The sequence below is a fragment of the Alligator sinensis genome, unplaced genomic scaffold (assembly GCF_000455745.1).
Source record: "Alligator sinensis unplaced genomic scaffold, ASM45574v1 scaffold444_1, whole genome shotgun sequence".
Classification (NCBI taxonomy): Eukaryota; Metazoa; Chordata; order Crocodylia; family Alligatoridae; genus Alligator; species Alligator sinensis.
In genome coordinates this window covers 448709-472460 of record NW_005841886.1, presented here as the reverse complement: position 1 = coordinate 472460, position 23752 = coordinate 448709, and the positions used below count along the sequence as shown (strand labels likewise).

Genomic DNA, 23752 nt, shown 5'->3' with positions numbered 1-23752 from the left:
CTGGATCACCCTCCTGTCCTCAGGTGTGGATGCTTTACCCCAGAGTTTGGTGTCATTGGCAAACTTGGCCAGTCCGGTTCTGACTCTAATGTCCACATCATTGATGAAGATGTTAAATGGTATAGGCCCTAGGACAGAGCCTTGAGGGACCCCACTGGTGACCACGCACCAAGACAATTGGCTTCCGTCGACCACCACCCTCTGGGCCCTACCACTGAGCCAATTCCCCAGCCAGTGGATCGTGGTGAGATCAAGGCCGCAGCTAGCCAGTTTAGCCAAGAGGTGATCGTGGGATACGAGATCGAAGGCTTTTTAAAAGTCAAGATATATGACATCAATCTCTTCCCCCTTGTCCAGGTGATAGGTCACCTGGTCATAAAAGGAAATGAGATTGGTCAAGCAAGACCTACCCGCAACAATCCCATGCTGGGTATTCCTGAGGATATTGCCTTCAGCTAGTCTGTTTAGGATGGCCTCATTGATAATCTTTTCCAAGACCTTCCCCAGGATAGAGGTCAGGCTGATGGGTCTGTAGTTTGCCAGATCTACTTTCCTCCCTTTCTTGAAGATAGGCACGACATTGACCCTCTTCTAATCTTTGGGTACTTCACCAGAGCACCAAGAGCTCTCAAAGATCCATGCCAGGGGCTGAGCTATGATGCTTGCCAGCTCCCTGAGTACCCTTGGATGTAACCTATCAGGGCCGGCTGACTTGAAGGTATCCAGCCTTCCTTCATGAGGTCAGCTTCGATGGAGGGCAAGGAATCTCCCTCACCCGGGCCTCCCTGTCTTGTAATGGGCAGGGGCGTCCCATGGGACTGGTGAAAAACTGACGCAAAGTATCCATTTAGCAAGTTGGCTTTCTCCTGGGCATCGGTTGTCAGTTGCCCCATCTGGATTAGCAGGGGTCCAATGTTGCTTTTGCTTTTCCTCCGGCTCCCCACATATCTAAAAAAGGACTTTTTATTCTCCTTGATATTTGTAGCTAGCTGGAGTTCCATTGCAGCCTTGGCTTTCCTGGTTTGCTCTCTGCAGGTCTGGACCAGAGCAGAGTATTCCTCCTTGGTGGTGGTTCTAGCCCATCATCCTTTGTAGGTCTTCCTTTTAAGACGCAGGAGGTCTGCCAGTTCCCTGGAGAGCCAAGGCAGCTGCTGTGCCCTTTTGCTGCCTTTCCTCTGAGATGAGATGGACTTTGGTTGCGCATCCAGGATTGCTCCCTTGAGGAGCAACCGCTCATCCTGAACATCCTTCTCCTTTGGGTTGTGGCCTTTTAGGGCCTCTCTGACAAGCCGCCTTAGCTTGTCAAAGTCAGCTTTTCCAAAGTCAGGACGGGATTCATTACTGACAAGTGCAGGGTACTGCGCTTGGGCAGTAAGAAGCAGCAGCATACCTATAGGCTGGGAAACTTCCTTCTTGTAAGCACAGTGACAGAAAGGGATCTTGGAGTCATTATTGATTCCAAAATGAACACGGGCCGCCAATGTGAGGATGCGGTCAGTAAGGTTAACTGCACCTTGTCATGCATCCACAGATGCATCACAAGCAGGGCCAAAGAAGTGATCCTCCCCCTCTATGCGACATTGATCAGGCCACAGCTGGAGTACTGTGTTCAGTTCTGGGCGCCGCACTTTAGGAGGGATGTGGCCAGCATCGAGAGGGTCCAGAGGAGGGCCGCTCGCATGATCCGGGGACAGCAAGGCAGACCCTACGAGTAGAGGCTATGGGACCTGAACCTGTTCAGCCTTCACAAGAGAAGGCTGAGAGGGGACTTGGTGGCCATCTATAAACTTACCAGAGGGGATCAGCAGGGAATGGGAGAGACCCTGTTCCCCTGAGCACCTCCTGGAGTAAGAAGGAATAATGGCCATAAGCTGTTTGAGAGTAGGTTCAGGTTGGACATTAGAAGGCACTACTTCACAGTAAGGGCTGCTAGGGTCTGGAACCAACTTCCAAGGGAAGTAGTGCTGGCTCCTACCTTGGGGGTCTTTAAGAGGAGGCTTGACGATTACTTAGCTGGGGTCATAAGAGCCCAGTGTTCACTCCTGCCCAGGCACGGGGTTGGATTTGATGATCTACTCAGGTCCCTTCCAACCCTACATCTATGAAACTATGAAACTAAGATTGACTGGTTGATTGGGGAGCCCCTGACAGTTGATCTCAGTCTGGGGGAGCTGGTCCCTCCAGATTGATATCGACTGGCAGGACACATGGGGAGTGGCTGGGTGCGGCAGCATGTAGGAGCGCAGGATGCACATGGCTGGGCTGAGCTGTGCCCCCTGTTGCTGGGGCCAGGCTGAGTGAGTGGGATAATCCCCGTCCATGCCCCCTGCCACAAGGTGAGTGGGGTCCTGGCTAGGCCAGGCCGGGGCAGGGTTGGACCCCAGGTGGCTCATCCAGGCACACGGGAGCGGGGGAAGGAGAGATCCTGCCGCTGCACACACCTTGATGGAGGCCTAGGGGGCAACATGTCCTCCTGATCCATGTGTGGGGCAAGGCGGCTGCTGCTGCATGCTGGGCTTTGCACCCCGAGCCCCACTGCAGCTTGGGGCTCTGGGTGTAAAGCCCAGGGCACAAAGTCCACGGCACAGTGGCAGCCGCCTTGCTCTGTGCACAAATTGGGGGGAGGGGCATGTGCCCCCAGATCTGCATGTGGGGTGGGGTAGGCTGCAGGTGCGGGCTGGGGCCCTGGCCCCCCACCATGGCCCTTTTCCTTCACTTCGCCCCTTCCCCCACAGACTTACCTGCTGGGGGGGTGCACCCCCAAATATTTTTTTCTCCCTCCACCTCAATCTGCTCCCCCCCCCCCGCCTTTTCCCTCCCTACAAACTTAGCTGCTGGGTGGTGGGAGGTGGGTGGGGGTGCATATTGGTTTGCTTTAAATTCCCAAAGTGATCGCCTACTGGAAAAGGGTGGAGACCACTGCTGTATAGGTTACTGAGTGACATGTTGGGGAGTAGGGCTCCAGACAGGGGTGAAGTAACAGAAGTGACTTAGTTTCCCCATCTGCAAAATGGAGATAGTGGCTGTGACCTCCCCAGGAAAGCATTTAGGCAATAGTGCTACTTAAGTGCTATAAGGTAGTATTAGTAGCAGCAGTAGTATGTTCATCAAGAATGATCTGTGAAGTTAAAACTACTGGAAGCATCTAGACAAGGGTAGTTCGAGGACTGGGCAGTGCTGACAGGCAACTGTTGGAAGATAGAGACCCTGCGCACAAAGAAAGGCGATAAATGGTCTACAAAATGGAAATAAAGAGCTTTGGTGCTCCCTGCCCCATAACATTAGAGCAACATAATGACCAGAATAAATGAAAGGAGATAAATGTCCTTTCACATGATCCACAATCCATCTGCGCAACTCCTTGCTACAGGATGCCACTAAGGCCAACAAATCAGCATGAATTAAAAAAAAGAAATGGGATCTTTATAGGAATAACAGGAATATCCAGGGTAATCACAGGTATTTCTAAAAATAATTTGGAAAGGAAATTAAAATGCATGCTTGGAACTTAAGTTGGTTCCTGATTATGACAGATCAGGATGAGACTTAGTGGAAGGGACAGTTTAATCTGTTACTGTGGGTTTTCATGACCCGTCCTTTGAAATAACTATCAGAGACAGGATATCACTCTGGTCAGTCCTTGGATATGAATGACTGGGTCATGCAGTGAGAAAAGCTATTTCTTTGTCAACCAGCATGTGGCCTGAAACATCTCCCTTACCCACTACCACTTGGCTCAATCCAGGGGCATGGTGGGTGACCCCTCTTATACATTCACATACCGTGGTGGGTGCTGACTTCATAGGAGATACCAGCTCCTCAGTGCCAGGAGTGGGCTTTTCTTTTTCCCTCAGTGATTTGTGACCATTTCACCCCCCTGCCTCCTGCCTTTGAGCAACTGATTCCAAACTCATTTGCAACATCAATGCCACTGGTGTGGCTGCTCCCCGCCTTTCCCCTGGTCAGTTCCCTCTGCCTTACTTGTAGTGTTGTACCGCACTCCGTAGAAGTATTCAGGGCAGGGGCGAGCCACCAGCTGCCCCACAGCACTCCGGGGCCAGCATGTACCAATCAAGTCTATTGAGGCATTGCACTGGAGTCCTGAGGGACAGAAGGAAAAAAGGAGGCAACATTAATAAAGACCCCAGGGTCAATCTCATGGCACTTTCCTGGAGTGAGCTGAACAATAACTTGTTTAAATTAGGGTGTTCTATAAGAAATTCCCCCTATAAAGGTAACAGATAATATGGAAAAGTGAAGTATACTGTGTTAGTGTAGGCATCATTCAGGCCAGATTGCAGTGTTTTATACATATAATGTGCGTGTGTCCATAGAATACAACGTGTACAACAGCAAAATATCTTATTTACATCTCAGGAATAGATATGAAGCAGCATTCCTGTTTAATGCTAACATAATTTGATCATTAACATTCTACAGTTAGAAAATGTGTGTTCAATAGAAAATGAAAGAAATGTAGTTTATTGCAAAGCATTTATACTTACTGAAGACATTAGTGCTGAAACAAGTAGAGGCACTATTTCACTGTTAGGGTGGCTAGGATCTGGAACCAACTTCTTAGGGAAGTGGTCCTTGCTCCTACCCTGGGTAAATTCAAAAAGAAGTTGGACGAACACCTGTCTGGGGTCGTGTGATCCCAGTCTGTGCTCTGGCCAGTGGCAGGGGGTCAGACTAGATGATCTGTTCAGGTCCCTTCTGACCCCTAACTACTATGAAACTAAGTGCTTTGTTTCTTTTTCCCTGCCTTTCAGTTATTGAAAACCCCAAGTACCATGGAATCATCAGTAAGATTTTGAGCTCAGTTATTTCAGTTCTATGTGGGACATCAATGGAGTGGGGCCTGATTTTTTGCCTGATGTAAGAGCAACAGAAACACTTAGTGTTTCTTGTTCCTCCCTGTCTTCTATTTCAATCTCTCTGTATTCCACATGCAATAAGGACCTTATCCTTTTTCAAGATTTGGTTCATCTTGTTCAACTGTGTGTCCTCTGTCTCTACATATTTCCAATAACTTATTAGTAGGGACCTACCAAAATAATGGCAGAAGTGCACTGCACAGTGGCTCCTTTAATCTTGCAGTTTCCCCAGTCTGCCCCCACACCCAATTGAAGGAGGGGCCCCACCACTCACTGCTCACTCCTCATCAGTGGGGAGGCAAAAACCCTGGTTTTAAATATGGTGTGGATTTTGGCTCCTGCTGCTGATTGGCCGAGGTGCCCTAGCAGCCCTGCTGCTTGCTGCTGACTGGCTGGGAGGCAAAAACTGCATCACATTTAAAACTGTGCTTTTTGCCTCTCTGCTGCTCAGAAGCAAACAGTGAGGCCCCTCTGCCAATCAGGCGTGGGGGTGGGGAGGAGGCGAGCTTGGAAAACTGCAAGACTAAAGAAGCCACCACGCAGTGCACTTTGGCCGTGATTTCAGTAGGTCCCTACTTATTAGAAATCCATAGGTTTATTATCCTCTTCCCGTTTAAAGTGACCATTTTCATTTCTATAATGGAATTAAACAAGGGTGTTTGTTCTACCTGAGGCTGTATCTGTTTCTTTCCTGTGCCCAAAATCGTGTTTACCATAGTTCTCAGCTAGACATTACCAAGCAAAACTTGCTTTCCAGTGTTTTGTAGTAGTCACGATTCATTGTGGAAAGCTAAGGGTATTATTGGAATGCGTACTGGTTGCCTCTGTTTCTGGACTGCAAAGTCTGTCTTGACATGTCCCGGTAGTCTGTAACAGTCTTTGAACAATGCTCTACCAAAAGCTATAGACAACACTCCACTGAAAGTGCTAGTTTCTGTCCTTGATGCTTCCTCCTTTGTGCTGAGGAGAGAAAGGAGAAAAATATCTCCTGCCACAAAGGGTTTAGTTTAAGCAAAAAAAGGAGAAAAAAGTTTATAGTTATGGCTTAGCCTCATTTGCCTATCAGGGCTATCTGCTCAATGGCTGTCCTTGGCTTCCAGATTTTACCAGGCTGCTTAGCATGGAAATTAGATGCATCAGATGCTAAATGCATTAATGCGTTCTTTTCAAATCCACCCATATTTTACAATTCTCTCCCAGCCTGTTTTCTGAAAACACCTCTTCCAGCACTAGCAGAACTATTTGAAACACAGACATACTAAGGTTCTTCACAGAGTTACACCAAAAGATTCTGAGGTGTTTCCTCCGTATGGCTTTGCACTAGTTTAGCAAGTGATTCGCACTCTATCTGGACACATTGCATTTGGTTTCTTTAACAACGTGCAGGCTCTGCAATTTGGAACACAAGCTGAAGTGGGGATGATTTGGAGGAAGACACCAGGAAGCTCCACATATGTCCTTATTTGGGAATTCATGCCTGACCAGTAGATAAGTTTTCATAGTTTCTAAGGTCGGAAGGGACCTGAACAGATCATCAAGTCCAGCCCCCTGCCTTGGGCAGGAATGAGTGTTGGGATCATAATACCTCAGCTAGATATCTATCCAACCTCCTCTTGAAGACCCCCAAAGAGGGGAGAGCACCACCTCCCTTGGGAGCCCATTCCAGAGCCTGGCAGTCTTAACCATAAAGTAATGCCTCCTGATATCAAGCCTAAACCTGCTTTTTTATTAGACCAATTTAAGCAGTTGGAACAACAACAAAAAATAGCAAGCTTTTGGGTTTAAAAACCCTTCATCAGGCTGAGGAAGTCTCTGCAGTAGGTGTGTGACCAGTAGACACTCCTGAGCATGCCATAGGTATGCCTCTATTCCCAGGTGCAAAGCATATATTCTTTTAATGAAATCCTGCCTCAAATTGGCAGGGATTACAGCTCTGTTACCTTCATGCCAGATTACATTTTATAGGGTATAGCTCATCCCTAACCTGCCAGTAAGGAATGATTTCCTGGGACACCTGCTCCTAGTGATCTGGCCACCCCTGGAGTACAATTCATGCCACAGTCTCTAGCTATTCATCCAATTCTGTGCTCCCACAAAGACTCCCTTTGGAGATGCAGGCACACATACTGCAGTGCACTGACAGATTCAATCTAGTGTTCCACAAAGCCACATGTGATGTACTCTGGAAGGCTGGCCCTGCTCAGGGTATCTGCCACTAGCCATGTCTTTTCTGAACAGTAACTGATGCTGACATCATAGCACTGCAGTTTCAAGAGCATGCGCTGGAGTTGCTCGGTGCACTGAGGAGTGTCTTCTTCATAATGCTTTCCAACAGCTTGTGATTAGACTGCACATCCACCTTCTGTCCCAAGGTGAACTGGTGGAATCGTTCCATTCCAAAGAGCACCACCAGCAGTTCCTTTTCTATTTAAGCATATCCTCTTTCTGTATTGGTCAGGGCCTACCTGGCAAATGCTGTGGGTTGCTGGTTCTGCATTAATGCTGCTACAAGGCCTCCTTCTGAGGCACCACACTGTAGCTATAGTTGTCGTGCTAGATTGTAATACTTCAGGACTGGTGCCTTCAGGGCTAGGGACAGACATTACACATAAACTAGTTTAAGTGATCAAAAACTTGTTTAAACTTGTATTAGAAGAGATATTCAATGCATATAAACCAGTCTGAAAATGGCTGAAACCAGGTTGAGATAAACCTGGTTCAATGTAGCATCAGACTTAACTGATTTGGGTCAAACTGATTTATGCAATGTCTGTCTCAGACCCTTTGCTGGTTTAAGATAAACCAGACACCCCCAGCATCCTGGCATGCTGTGTGGGCTGGGCTGTCTGCTCCACAGCAGAGCTGGCCCCTCCCCTCTGCTCCCTGGCTGGAGCTCTGGCAGAGATTGCAGGCATCTGCCTGGCTTCCCCTTGCTGCCCCCCTGCCAAGCAGGGATTCTTCCCTCTCCTCTGCCTTACACAGATACCTCTCAACATTAGCTAGTATACCACATGCTGGCTACAGTCCATGCTGTGATAGATGGGAAAAAGGCAGACAGGACTGTGTCCTTTTTAGAGCTAATCAACAGGTAGCTGGCAATGTCCCTCCTTGGAATGTTCCCTTCCTTGGAAAAAGGTGTTTAAGAGGAGCTTGAACGAATGAGAGGGACTTTGTTTTCTGGTGTTAAATGCTGATAACAAAGTGGGGGACCTAAATCAGAGTGCCCTGTGGGGGAATGGCCACGCCCCCTCAGCTCAGTATTGTGGAAGGGCAGGGAGGGCTGCTCTAGTGCCCCCCGGCTTCTAGCTTGAGCCACTGCAGCCATATGCCTGCATTTTTTTTCAGTCCAGAGGAGATGTCTGTGTGGTTACAAACTGGTTTAGCTTAGCCAGATTAGACTAACCTGCAAAGATTGAATCAATTCAGGCTCAGGCTTTTTGAATGTCTGTTCCTAGCCCATGTGCATCAGCTGTCTCAAAGGTTTGCAAGCCTCTGACAAGTGTGTACAGAATCTGGATAGCTAGCCAGGCCTATAAATCTGCACTCCCTTCACGTATTGTGGTCTGGGCATCCCCTTAATGGCTGTCAGTTTCACAAGGTAGATCAGAGTCCTGCCGAGGTTGGAAGTATCCAGTGTAGAGGAACTCACTTCTCCTCAGCTTTAGCTTGTCTGAGTTTAACTTAACATTCTGCCTTTACCTGTTTAGGAGCTATCTCAGCTTAGCAACATGGTCATGGATAGCCTCTTCCTTGCTATCTCCATCCTCCACAATCAGGATGCTATCTGCCACAATCCTGATTCCTGGAAGTCCCTGCAGTGCCTGATTCAGTCTATGCTGGGTCACCTCTGGGGTGGGCAAGAGGTCCACAGGCATTCATGCCCAGTGGTGTCTGCCACAGGGGGCTGCAAAAATTGTCAGATGGCTTGAGAATTCACTTAGCTCAATATGCCAAAACCTACTTTTTACATCACAAATCATGAATACTTTGTCTTTGACAGTTCATACATAGGCAGTATGTCCTTGAAAGAGTGCAACAGATAATGGCTTCTGTTCAATACCCTGTTCAGGGGTTCTGGATCTATACAGATCCTCAGTTTGCAAGATAGTTTTCTTACTACTAGCAGGTTGCTGATCCAGTCGGTGCTAATTTCCAATACTTTTACAATATCCATTCTTGTCAGGCTTGTTAGTTCCATTTTGAGTGGCTCCACCAGGGCTAGTACTCTTCATTTTAGCAGTAGTATAGGCTGTGCTTGCAGGTGAATTCCAAACTTGAGCTTTCCCTTTAGGTGCCTGTTTTCCTCAAATACATCTTTGTACTCCTGTAAAATATCTACCAAGGATCACACTGTACTTCTTCCCTCCTATCATGTGGAGGATATTCTGCTGTTGCAGTGAGAGTAAGTCCATGGCTTGCACTGCTTGGTCGCCTAACAGTGGACAGCTTTCTTCAGTGTCAATCACTATGAACTTCAGGTGGTACTGTTTTCTGGATTTTGTATTGATAATCTGTATTTACCCACTGGTTGTATAGCTGTTTTATTGTACATCACCAGTATCTGCTCACATCTCTCCAATTTGATATCGTTGCTGTGTAGTTCTGCATTAATTACATTGCAGCTGGCACCACAATCAAGCTGCAATCTGACTGGTTGCTGCTCCACTATGTTGCAAATATGGCAGATGGCTGTTTAGCAGTTTTCATTTGTAGTGCCTGTATGTTCAGAGTATTTGGGTCTGCTAAAATCATGGAGAAGACTTCATCTTCCTTATAAAAAATGTCGGTGTCCTCCCCTACTGCATGTATTGTAGCTTGATTTCTCTTGGGGTTGTCGCAGCACTGGAACACAAAACGGTTGTTCCCAAAGCTCAGGCATCTTGCCCAGAATCTAGAAACTTTTTCTGTCTCGCATAGTTTCCTGCAGTGCCACACTGGGGCCTGGGGACTACATTCTCAGGTCACCTTTTTTCCTTTACATTGATCCCGTGTATTTGTTCCACACTAGCAACTGTTTTAATTCTTTAGATAACTCAGCTGCTCATAAAATTTGAACAGACTTATCCAGAGTCAGATGAGCCTCTCTCAACAATCTCTCCCTCTGCTTAGGATCAGATGTCGCACAAATAATTCCATCTCTTGTAAGGGAGACTGTTATGTTCTCAAGATTGCATGTGGATGCCAATGTTTGCAGCTCAGTAACATAACTATCTATTCCTTTTTCTGGATTCTGGTTTCTGGTTACACAAACAAACAAGCAAACAAAAAACTCCCCAGAACTTTTCCACACTCTTATTTTTTCTGGAGTCACAGTACTTATGAAAACATCTTCATCAGTTGCTCTATTGTATTGGGTCCTTCAAGTAAAACTGGTGCATTCACTTCTCTTTCCTTTGTCCCAATGAGGTAATGGAAAAGGTTTACCTTTATTTTCTCATCTTTGCCCACCATGGTAAACTGTGTACAGTCAGCTCTTCCTTCCATTGCTTCCATGCTACTGCCAGGTTCTTTGCATGGACATCCAAATATGCTGGAGGTCTAAGTCCCACCATGCTTCCTTTCTTCACTTTGTGGCTGATTTAAATCACATGCTCTTTACTCTGGTTCTCATCGGTTCCCACCTCTCATGTGGTTCATGCTTAAGAGTACCGTGCAGTAAGGGGTGCTGTATGGAATGCAGGAACTTGGATCTTTATCCTAAGACCTGTGTGCCCAGTGCTGCTGCTTACAGGCATGAGGTGCCCTGAGTGCTCAGAGCAAAATACCTGAAGCACATGGAGCTTCCTGCTGTCACCCTTCAAATCATCCCCACTACAGCTTGTGCTACAACTTGCAGGAACCTGCAGGTTGTTACAGTTTCTAATGTCTTTTTCCAGCTTCAGTATATGTTACTTTGAAAGCACTCTCAGAGATGCAACTGGGCCAGACCGTGCCTGGGGCAATCCTCCCTCCCCTTCCCCCTGTACCTTTTTGCTCTCAAGGCTTTGGAAGCAAGCAGCACACAGGAGCAGCAGTTGAAGTTTGCTGCTGCTGAGAGATGTCAGTTCATTTTTTTTGCTGCAGATTCCATGTGGAATGGGCAAAAAACCTTTAAGTTTTGGTGGCAAAAAATGGGGTGATATCTCCTCCCAGTGGCAGGGAACTCTACTGCTGCTCTGTAGAACTACATTTTCCAGAGAGCCCTACACTCACTGACATACACCCCTGCTGCTGCTTGTTGCACAGTCCAAAGCCAGGAAGTGCAGGTGGAGAGGAGAACTGGGGCGTAAAGTGCCCAGTCCATCCTGGTGCCCCATTTCCCTCATACTCTGCTCACCCAACTATCCTTACAATACTGACCAATATAAACTACATGGAAAAAGATGCTCTTATTTTGGAAGTTACATCAATATAACTAATTTTTTTGATCTAATTGATTTGTTATAACTGCTGGTACGTTTTACCACATGGATAAGTTATTTCACTTTACCGTAAACCTTTCCTAATTAGTTAAGTTAGCCAAAGCATGCCCAATTTAAATGAAAGCAAGAGCATCCACATGGAATCAGAACTTGTGGTAAAGGGGATATCTTTTATTAGACCAACTAGATTTTTCCAAAAAAAATCTTTAATTGCAAGCTTTTGGGCACAAGTACCTTTTTTCAGGCATAGGAGAAAAGTTTGTAAAAGTTCGCCTGGGTAGAAATGAAAGTTCATATTTCATAGGAGAGTTGAAGGTGTGGTAAAATCTCCTGTTTGGAACAGTTCATTTTATATGCAGATTAGGCTCAGAGAAAAGTTGGAATAATCTGTTTACCTCGAAGTTGTTTGGTGGTAAACAGGATGTAGTCATATTTCTTCTTGGTTATGGTGTTTTAAATTTCACAGAGGAGTAAAAAGATGGAATGCTCTTATGGGCAGCCATTTCTTAGGTGGCAAGGTGTCTTTGAGCTCTGTGATGATGCAAATTACCTCAAAGAAAGGCAGTAGCAGGGTCTCAGGTTTCTGGTGCTTGTGCCCAAAACCTTGTGCCTGAAAGCTTTCAGGCTTGTGCCCAAAGCTTGCAAAATATGTATATTTTTTGGCAAAAATCTAGTTGGTTTAATAAAAGAAATCACCTTTACCCTGAGTTTTGATTCCTTTTGCTGCTAGACTAATACGGCTACAACCTGGATACCTGAGAGCATCCACATTGCATTTTGCATGGGCTTAACTCAATCAGCTTATAATTGTGCTGTAGTGAAACCAGGGCACCTACAGCTGGACCACGTCTATACTGGAGAATAGGATGGTTGCCTTAGAAGAAAGAGATAATGGATTCAGCTTACACCTCCTTACAGCAACATGAATAACACTCAGGGAGCAAGCACAGAGAAATGCAGGCTTGCCCTCAGCTCTCTAGGTAAGTGGTGGAAACCTTATCATTTCTGTCACATCACTGACTTGGGAAAAGATCTCACTGAATGTATCAAAGTATGGGGCTGAATATCTTGCATGTGGGGGGACACACCGAAAATCTGTTCAGGTTTTTTTCTTCTCCTTGTATCTTGAGTTGCTCAAAGATCTGGTATTTTAATAGGAGCAAAGGACTCTGCAGTGTGTGCATCTGTGAGATGTAAATAATCCACGTATCTAGCAAGGAAGAGGGTTTGCTCAAGGAGATGAGAGCCTGTTCATTTTTCTTTGTTCTTCCTTTATGCAACCCAGAGGATGGCTAAAATGTGATTACACAGGGTAAATATTATACACCAGTCCAGCGTTTTCATGCCTCTTGGTCTCAGCCTTCAAAAGATCAACATCACCTCAGGAGTGACAGGAGGGCAAACTCTGAAATGACACCTCCAGTCTTGCCAAAACAAACCTCTCCTTAACGATAACAGGATTTTAGTATGGGGAAATTGCACCCATCCACTGGATGGCTATAGTGTGCTAGTGCAAGTGGGTGAGCTCTCTAAGGACTGGCAACCTTCATAACACTGTAAGCAAACCCTCCTCTCCATGCACAATTCATTCTCCCCAAGATGAGGGGTTTGGAGAGAAAACAACCCACCCTGTGATATGCTAGTGAAATTTTTAAGTATGTGGCTGGAAGATGTTCACACGAGAAAGAAGACATAAATGTCTGAATAGAATAGAATGAAATGATGAGTTTGGCTTCTATGCTTTTGATGGAGTTCTTGCCTGTGCAGACGGATTACAGAAGGCCACCACTGGGTTTAATGGGACTCAAATTTGCATGGGGGTTTTGTTGGTCCCTTCAACTGGTGTTGTGGGGAGGATTGTTTTCTGAGATTCCCCAGGTGACAACTGTCACAGAGCGGGGTCAGCAGACAGTAAACTTCAGAAAATTTACTAGGTATCCCATAAAAATGCCCTTTTGTGACCACCCTCATCATGCTGTGAACAATACACAAAGAGATGATGGTACTTTCTGGGGAATGCAAAGAAACCAAGCCTTTCTGCAGTGGGAACATTGCCAGTGACCTCAGTGGGAACAAGGAGGGCCAGGAGAATTGCTGAATCCTCCTCAGCTCTGTAGGCTGCCACGGTTTGCTGGTAGGAGATCTGACAAGGTGACTGATGAAACCAGTCAGTATGCCCTTACCCACCATAGCAGCTAGCCTCATCCATGGGGCATGTCTTGCCTGACATTATCGGGTAGGATGGGCTACATCTCTCCTCCAAAGGTAAGCGTGTGGTCTCTTTCAGGTTGACTGATGTCCTCCGGCAGGCTTTAAACTAGGTTCGTTGGGGGACGGGGAGGACAAGGACGGAGGGATCCACAGAACACTAAACCATGAGATACCCACTAGATCAGCCCAGGTAAGTATCAAAGAACCTATTAGACAGGAGTATAGGGGCGATCTGGGGGTAGCCACCAGGGGAATTAAATGTATATATACAAATGCCAGGAACATGGGAAACAAGCAAGAGGATCTCTTGCTTGCGAGCAATAACTTTTACCTAGTGGCTCCAACGGAAACCTGGTGGGACTCTACTCATGACTGGGTAGTAGGAATAGAGGGCTATAGGTTGTACAGGAGAGATAGAGAAGGGAAAAAAGGAGGGGGTGTTGCTCTCTATGTCCAAGAACAGTATGCGTCTTCCCTAATCAAATTGGGATCAGAGGATGAGCAAGCAGAGACTCTGTAGGCTAGGATCAAAGCGGGTCAGGGGGAAAGGGACCTGGTGGTGGGGGTCTTCTACAGGCCTCCGCACCAGGAGGATGAGCTAGATGGGGAATTTTCCAGGCAGGTCTCAGAGGCTGTGCAGTCTAGGTACATGGTAGTCATGGGGGACCTTAACTACCCAGACATATGCTGGGAGGAACAGTCAGCTAGATCTAACCGCTCACGCAGGTTCTTAACCTGTATTCAGGACCTCCACCTAAGACAGGAGGTAAGGAGTCCCACCAGGGGTAATGCCTTGCTTGACTTGGTGTTGGCCACAGGGGATGACCTGGTGGGGGACCTGCAGATTCAAGGCAACTTAGGGGACAGCAATCACCAAATGATAAAATTCACTATCCAGAGAAGGGCAGGCACTATATCTAGCAGGACGCAGGTGCTAAACTTTAAAAAGGCTGACTTTAATAGACTCAGGGGATTGGTTAGCAGGGTACTAGGAACCAAGAGCCTAGATGCTTTGGGGGGTCCAGGAAGGGTGTTCATTCCTTAAGGATACCATTCTTTGGGCTCAGAGTGAGACAATCCCATGGCAGAGAAAAGGGGACAAGGGGGCCAGGAAGCCCCTTTGGCTAACCAGGGTCATCCAGGATACCTTAAGGGCAAAAAAAGTAGCATACAGAAAGTGGAAGCGAGGGGTAGCTAGCGAGGGGTAGCTAGTACATTTCCTTGGCCCGCACCTGCAGGCAGTCGGTCAGGAAGGCCAAGGCAGCTCTACAACTTAGGCTAGCAGCAGGGATTAAAGACAATAAAAAGTCCTTCTTTAGATATGTTGGGAGCAAAAAGAGCATGCAGGGTAGCATAGGACCCCTACATGATGGGCAGGGGGCTTAGTGACAGATAGCAGGGACAAGGCAGAGGTCATCAATGAGTTTTTTTGCCTCTATCTTCGTAAATAGGAATCTAGACGAACCCTCAATACACATCACGGACAGCAACAAGGGGAACATCAGCTGACCCATGGTCAGTGCCAATATGGTAAAAGGACACTTGGAGAAACTGGACGTGTTTAAATCACTGGGACTGGAGGGACTTCATCCATGGGTAATGAAGGAATTAGTGCGTGTCATATCTGAACCACTAGCAAGGATATATGAGCACTCATGGTGATCGGGTCAGGTCCCGGAGGATTGGAAGAGGGCCAGCGTCGTCCCAATCTTTAAGAAGGGAAGGAAGGAGGATCCGAGGAACTATAGACCAGTCAGCCTTACCTCTATCCCGGGGAAAATCTTAGGAAAAAGTTATCAAGGAACACATTTGTGGGAGCCCACTGGCTAATGTGATATGGAGGGGCAACCAACATGGGTTTATAGCAGGCAGGTCCTGCTTGACTAATCTAGTTTCTTTTTACAACAAGTCCACCAAATGCTTAGATGCAGGAGTCGAGGTGGATGTTATGTATCTGGACTTCAAGAAGGCCTTTGACACGGTATCCCATACCATCTTTATTAATAAACTGAGGAGATTTGCCATGGATGATTACATGGTAGACTGGGTAGCGAACTGGCTCAGGGGTGGCACTCAGAGGGTGGTGGTGGATGGGTCAGTGTCAACCTGGAAAGATGTGTGCAGTGGAGTCCCTCAGGGCTCAGTTCTGGGGCTGGTGCTGTTCAACATCTTCATCAGTGATCTGGATGAGGGGGTGGGAAGCACCCTGTCCAAATTCATGGATGATACAAAAATATGGGGTGAAGCTAACACCCTGGAAAGGAGGAACCAGATCCAGGCTGATCTCGACAGGTTGGGGAAGTGGGCAGAGAACAACAGGATGCAATTCAATAAGGACAAGTGCAAGGTGCTGCACCTAGGGAGGAAAAACTGCCATCATACCTATAGGCTTGGGGGACACCTCAGCACCACTGAGGCAGAAAGAGTTCTTGGAGTCACTGTTGACTCCAGGATGAACATGAGTCGCCAATGTGATGAAGTAGTTGGCAGAGCCAATCGCACTTTGTCGCGCATCCGTAGGTGCTTCACAAACAGGTCCAGGGAGGTGATTCTCCCTCTCTATGCAGCACTGGTCAGGCCACAGCTGGAGTACCATGTCCAGCTCTGGATGCTGCAGTTCAAGCGGGATACGGACAACCTAGAGAGGGTCCAAAGAAGAGCCACTCATCTGATTGGAGGCCTGCAGGGAAGGCCCTATGAGGAAAGGCTAAGGGACCTTAACCTTTTCGGCCTCTCTAAGAGAAGGTTGAGAGGGGACCTTGTGGCGGCATACGAATTCATGAGTGGGGAGCAACACGAAGTAGGCGATGATCTGTTTACCAGAGCACCCCCTGGAACAACAAGGAACAATGGCCACAAGCTATTGGAGAGTAGGTTTAGACTGGACATTAGGAAAAAGCTCTCCATGGTCAGGGTTGCCAGGATCTGGAATGGGCTCCCAAGGGAGGTGGTGCTCGCTCCATCCTTGGGGGTCAAGAGGAGACTGGACAGGCACCTGGCTGGGATCACATGATCCCAGGTTTGGTGACCCTTTTCTTGCCTGCAAGGGCAGGGGGTCGGACTAGATGGCCCACTGAGGTCCCTTCTGACCCTGGAATCTATGAATCTGGAATCTATGAATCTATTATAGCCCAAGGTGGAGTAAGAATGATTTCCTACACCAGTTCAGACTAACTGTCCATACTCACTCTACCCATGGCTGCCCCTGACACATCAAAGGCAGACAATGAACTCCTTTAATGGACTCAGGTTTTATAATCTTGTGAGGATGAGCCCAAAAGGGAACATGCCAAACTGCAGGTGTTTGTACTGTCCATATATCTACCTTAATTCAGTACTGGTATCAGACTTCGCACTCTCCAGAGGCGGGGAGGCTGACCATTTGGCTGCATGAAATATTTTCTTTCATTTGCTCTAAATCTGTTAGCTGCTGTTTTTCATGGGACAGGGGAAGGACAGAGAAGACTCATCAGTTTACTGTTATCACCCCCTGTCCAGTCACTCAGAACTTCCTTTTCAAGACCCAGATCATGGATACATCTATCACCATAACCAGACATAAGTGCTGTCCCTTTTCTGTGCTTTTCATCATACTAGACCAGTTTTTTTTCAGCCTCTTTTTATTTGTGGACCCTTAAAATTTTTTGAATGGAGGTGCAGACCTCTTTGGAAGTGTTGAATGGAGTTGTGGACGCCTCTGAACTGTAAGTGTGGGTAGTCACATACTTTTGATTGTTCATAGTCATCTTTCACAGACCCATTTGACATAGCCAGCAGACCCCAAGGAGACTGAGGACCACAGGCTGAAAACCACTGTACTAGACAATTCTTACTCTTCTATCTCATCTTAAACCCTTAGCAGTCTTTGAAGGCAATATCATATAATAGAACTCTGTAAACTGGTACTATTCAGAGACACTCCTTAGGAATGCTAATTCACCTACAATTTCAGCTTCCTAACTTGGTAGGCAACTTCCTCCATACAAGGAAACTCCTCTTCATAGATTTAATAGACATTAGGGCTGGAAGGGACCTCGGAAGATCATCGAGTCCAGCCTCCTGCCCAAGGGACAGGAAATCAGCTGGGGTCATAGGATCCCAGCAAGATAAGCATCCAAATTTCTCTTGAAGGTGTTCAATGTGGGTGCTTGAACCACCCCCGATGGCAGGCTATTCCAGACCTTGGGGGCTTGGACAGTAAAGAAATTCTTCCTTATGTCCAGCCTGAAACGGTTTTTCAGTAGTTTATAACCGTTCGACTTTGTCATCCCTTGGGACGCTCTGGTGAACAATCGTTCCCCCAAATCCTGGTGGACACCCCTGATAAACTTATAGGTGGCCATTAGATTGCCTCTGAGCCTGTGCTTTTCCAGGCTAAAGAGCCCCATAGCTCTCAGCCTGTCATCCTGAGGTCTATTTTCCTGGCCTCTGATCATGCGCGTGGCTCTTCTCTGCACTCTCTCAAGCTTCTCCACATCCTTTTTGAATTATGGAGCCCAAAACTGGACGCAGTACTCCAGCTGTGGCCTTACCAAGGCCCAGTACAACGAGAGAATGACGTCCCAGGTTTTACTTGAGAAGCATCTATGGATGCAAGCCAGCATTTTGCTCACTTTACTAGTTGCAGCATCACATTAAAGGCTCATGTTCATCTTGTGGTCAATCATGACCGCCAAGTCCTTTTCATTCATAGTGCTAGCTAACGGTGCACTGCCAAGCCTATAAGGACGCTGCAGGTTTTCCCTCCCAAGGTGGGGAACCTTGCATTTTTCGGTGTTTTTCATTTTTCTTGGTGCCTGTCTTGTTTGAGCCTAGCAAAGCATTTTTTACACTTTCATAGCTCAAGTCTTGTCCACACTAGCAGTTTGTATTGCTTTTACAGTATCAGTATAATCAGGATATCATTACAACCCCTCCTAGTGTAGACATACTTTGGTACAAGAATGGCAGGTACCAGCTATTCCTGGAAGGGAAGTGGAATGAACCCCCCCAGTATATGTCACTTACTCCACTATAAATATGTCCATGTGAGGGGTTCAATGACACTTGCATTGACACGTCACCTGAACAGGTCCAGCTGAATTTCTTTTGTTAAAGGAGGTCCTCCTTCCTATTCCAGCTTGAAGGCATTGTGAAGCAAATGTTAAAACTTATCTCCCTTTGCTTTCGTCCCCACGTAGGTGGTTTTGTTCATGGAGATGGTTTTCATACAGTGGTATAAAATGCAGTTTTGTTAGTGCACCTATGTGCCAGTAAACTACACTACAGTGGATTCCTTTTATTGGAATCACTTTGGGAAATGGTGATTTGATTCTATTAACCAGCTGATTCCATTAAAAGGAGACCCATTTTTTAAGGAACGCAGATACTCGCTCCTCCCCCACAGCCCCTGGCCCTGCTCCTGCCCCAGCCTTCCCTGCCCTGCTGGTGTCCCTCACCCCCACCCACATCCCCCTGTTCCCCCAACCCTGCCAGAGGGCCCCTCTGCCAGCTGCTAGGGCTATGGGGCCAGGGACCCAGGTCTGCAGCCTCTTTCCCCTGACAGGAGTTGGTGGCTGCTGCAGTGGAGTGGAGCCTGGCTCCACACCTGCTGCTGCCTGCTGTGGGCTCAGGCATGGGGCCAGCTCCCCAGCGTGGCGTGCACTCCTGGAGGGGCAGGGGAGGACCTGTGCCCCCAGATCTGTGCGCGAGGTGGTGGTGGGTGTGGGCAGTGAGGGCAGCAGGGTGGGGTTGCACCTCTCAAAGGTACCCCATATGCACGGGGGCACGTCGCCAGGGAGCCCGGCCCTCAATTTTTCCACCCCTATCATAAGCCACCTGCAGCCCCACTCCACTCCCTGTTGGGGCCCCAGCCCTGCCCAACTCCCTCCCTACAGTGGCTCAATTTCCCCCCCACTCACCTACTTACTTGTGAGAGCTGCTCTCCAGGGTGCCTGGGGCACAAAACATGCACATGGTGTCCCCTGCCTGACTGCCCTCCTCCCGCTCCCTCCCAGCCCCTTGCAGGCTGGAATTCTGCCTGCCTGCAGAGGGCTCCTCACAACAGTGCGAAATTCCTGGCGTTCTTTGGTAAAATGATTCCAAAAAATGAAAATTGTGAGTCTAATATGAGCAATTTTTACATATAATAATTTACATGTGGTTTTGGTTTTCCCATATTGATTCAAATAAGCAGCTGATTCTATTAACCAGGGATTCTATAAAGCAGAATCAATTGTAGTATTCATAGCTTTATAGATTGTTAGGGGTTGGAAGGGACCTTGCAAGATCATCAGGTCCAGCCCCCCTGTACTAGGCAGGAAAGACAACTGGGGTCAGGTGACCCCAGGGAGGTGACCGTCCAGTCTCTTCTTGAAGATTTCCAGGGTAGGTGATTGTACCACCTCTGGAGGGAGATTATTCCACAGTCTGGACACCCTAACTGTGAAGAAGTTTTTCCTAGTGTTAAGCCTGAAACGGTCTTCCAGGAGCTTGTGGCCATTACTCCTCATTTTCCCCAAGGATGCCCTGGTGAACAGTTGTTTGCTGAGCCCTTGATGTATTCCCCTGATATAGTGGTAAGCTGCTACAAGGTCCCCTCTTAGCCTTCTGTTTTTTAGGCTGAAGAGACCCAAGTCCCTCAGTCTTTCCTCATATGGCTTGCCGTGCAAGTCTCTGATCATGTGGGTGGCTCTTCTCTGGACTCTCTCAAGCTTTTCCACGTCATTGTTGAAGTGCAGCACCCAGAACTTGATGCAGTACTAGCATCAATCTAGCCTGGGGTCTTGTGAACCCAGCATTCATTCCTGCCTGTGGCAGGGGGTCAGGCTAGATGATCTGTTCAGGTCCCTCCTGACCCTAGCTACTATGAAACTCTTTCTCCTACTATTGCCCTGAGCCTGTTGAAATTGGCTTTTCTGAACTCCAAAATTTCAATCCTGCTAGCTGATTTGCCTGCCTTGTGACAGACAGTGAATGTGATAGTTCTGTGGTGGCTGTCGGCCAGGCTACCCTCTATATTCAAGTCACTCACCAGATGGTCCCCTTTGGCCAAGACCAAGTCTAGGACAGCATTACCTCTGGTTGGCCTGTGCACTTCCTGAGTCGGGTAGAGCTCTACAGTATGGGTCAGAAAGCAAGGTGACTGATCTGACTTAGCCAAGTGTTCCTCCCAAGAGATGTCTGTGTAATTGAAGTCACCAATGATGACCATGTTCCGTGCATGTGCGGCCTCTGCCAGTTCTCGAGAGAACTCCAGATTGAGCTCCTCCCCCTGGTTTGGCGGTCTGCACCTACAGTTAGGTCTCTCTCACTCCCCACTCCGAAACCCCGCTCAGAGGGTTAAGAGCTGCTCTTTCTTGGAGCCGATGTTGGCCTGCAAGGTGTACTGCTCCCTCGCATAGAGAGCTACACCTCCACCTTTCTTCCCTACTTGGTCCCTTCTGTGCAGGGTTTAGCCCTCTAAGGCTACGTTCCAATCATGTGAGAAGTCCTACCAGGTCTCTGTAATTCCTACTAGATTGTAATGCCCACTGGAGAGTAGGAGGGCTAGCTCCTCCTGCTTGTTCCCCATGCTCCTGGCATTAGTGTACAGGCACCTGAGTCCTCCAGTTGAGACCCTTGATTTCCTGTCATGCTGAGGGAAAACCATTCCCTCAGCTCTTGCAAGAGTGGTTCTCCTAGTGTCCCCAACTTCAGAGCTTTCTTGTGTACCAGTCCCTGGGCATGCTCCAGTCAGTGTTTCCCCATACTGACAGAGCACAGTATCATAAACACGGGATTAAGTGGTGGTTCTCAATTTTTTTAGATTCAGGACAGCCCTCAGAAAATGCTCCTTCTTAGATTTCACTCATTTCTTGACTAAAGAAAAATAATAGAGCAATTCTGCTGCAAAGGACTTCAAAAGGCCTAAACAGATTATGGGTTTCCATTTGAAGTCTCTGGGTTTATCCTGCGAAGAATGTGTAAGTGTATAGGCTCTACGGCACCCTGGTTGGGAATCGTGGCCTTACAGGAACTATGATAGTATAAGCACATTCATAGGACTGTAACCATATCTTCACTGAAAATATTCTACAGTTTAACTGAACGTGTATAATTAAAGCAGGGCAATCTTTGTGTGCAGACAAGTCCATAGATATCATCTGTCTAATACAACAGACCCAATATTTCCACCCCTTCTGCATACAGAATTCTTTCCAGGCTTCTAATGATTTTCCTCCTCTGTCTGGAACCCCAGTCTGTCCCTTTGCTTGGCATTTTATGTTGGTCTGAAAAACACTAGAGAGGCTGAGGGGGAACACAGTGCTGATGCCGTTAATTTGACCTTTATGAATTCAAATTCCAGTGGCTCCCTAAGGGACTCAGTGCGTGAGTGAACAACCAAGTGCATGGAGAGAGACTGCCTCCATGGAGACTGCCAGGAGGTTCAGGGGGGTTTAGCTACGACACGTTGAATATTATTGATTAAAATGATTTTTTTAATGAAAAATACTTGTCACCTGATATGAAATAGTGCTGGCAGTAATATTTATATCAGCCAGAACATTCCGTTTTTTCCACAAAAATTATAATTTGGGTTTGAATTGAAACAAATATCTTTATTAATCTGCCCTCAAGATATAAATAGAAAAATAAGAAAAAAATGTTTTATTTGAAATCTGACTTTTGCATTAGGAAAATGCAAGGTTTTCCACCTTGGGATGAAAAACCCACACCATGCTTATAGGCTTGGCAGTGCTACGCTGGGTAGCACTATGGACGAAAGGGACTTGGGGGTCATGATTGACCACAAGATGAACATGAGCCATCAATGTGATGCTGCGGCTAGTAAAGCGAGCAAAATGCTGGCTTGCATCCATAGATGTTTCTCAAGCAAATCCCAGGATGTCATCCTCTCACTGTACTCAGCCTCAGTGAGGCCGCAGCTGGAGTACTGCATCCAGTTTTGGGCTCCACAATTCAAAAGGGATATGGAGAAGCTTGAGAGAGTCCAGAGGAGAGCCATGCGTATGGATCAGAGGTCAGGAAACAGACCTTACGATGAGAGGCTGAGAGCTCTGGGACTCTTCAGCCTGGAAAAGCGCAGGCTCAGGGGTGATCTGATGGCTGCCTATAAGTTTATAAAGGGTGCTCACCAGGATCTGGGGGAATGTCTGTTTACCAGAGCGCCCCAGGGGATGACTAGGTCGAATGGTCACTAACTCCTCTATGACCATTTCAGGCTGGGCATAAGGAAAAACTTCTTTACTGTCTGAGCCCCCAAGGTTTGGAATAGACTGCCGCCGGAGGTGGTTCAAGCACCTACTTTGAACACCTTCAAGAGACATTTGGATGTTTATCTTGCTGGGACCCTATGACCCCTGCTGACTTCCTGCCCTGGGGCGGGGGGCTGGACTCGAAGATCTTCCGAGGTCCCTTCCAGCCCTAATGTCTATGTCTATGAAATCGATGTGGAATGACATTTGTTGACCCCTTTTTATGGCCATGTTACAAGGGGAATATTGAGTTCTGAGCACCTCTAGCAGTCTAGCCCCACACGTGGTGCTAAATACGTAAAATCATGATCTTTTAATGAGAGTGAGAAAACTGTTTTTAAAGTTTTCCCGCTCGTTTCACATGGCAAGAAGACATTTTACCTATCCTTCATAGGAAAATAAGTGGGGTTTTTCCACTGGAAATTTCCATGAAAATAAGGGTTTGTTTTTCTTTAGGTTTACAGAAAATGTTCATAGAATCCTAGGGCTGGAATGGACCTCACAGACTATCATGTTCAACTCCCAGCACAAATACAGGATTTACAATTCATTCTTTATTGAAAAAGTGAGAAAATAGAAAGCAAAACTTGATCTTTCTTTCCCAGCAGAAATTTGCTGAATGTCAACAATTTTTCAGTCTGCAACCCAAGACTGGTTTTTAGGATTTTGTTTTTCTGATGAAAAATTGATTTTTTTCCCCTCAGTTCTATTCATATATGGTGCTGCCATACTTTTTATATAAGCCCGATTTTACGCTCTTGGAAAACTGAAGAAAGGTAAAATGTTCTGGGTCGCACAGTGCATGGTGAAATGATCAGAATCTCAATCCTAGCTTGTATGTTTTGATCAGTTATAAGATAATTAGCTAAATGACTAAATTCATGTTGTCATTATTAAACTCCAGAATTTATTTTCTGTAGCATGAATGAGGTAAGTTCACACTTCTCTGAGTCATTGCTGTTCAGGCAGCAGATATACAATGGGTTCAGAAGCAACTCAGGGTCTGATTTCCCATTACATTTGGCCA

General features: G+C 46.9%; 1 protein-coding gene across 1 annotated transcript in view; it reads right to left on the bottom strand.

Annotated features, from left to right (window-relative positions):
- Positions 1–23752, bottom strand: part of CRHR1 (corticotropin releasing hormone receptor 1) — a 130753-nt gene that overhangs the window by 49533 nt on the left and 57468 nt on the right. The window contains exon 3 of the mRNA XM_025196920.1: positions 3982–4101. Coding sequence (XP_025052705.1) covers positions 3982–4101 — 120 coding nt within the window. The remainder of the gene's footprint in view (positions 1–3981; positions 4102–23752) is intronic.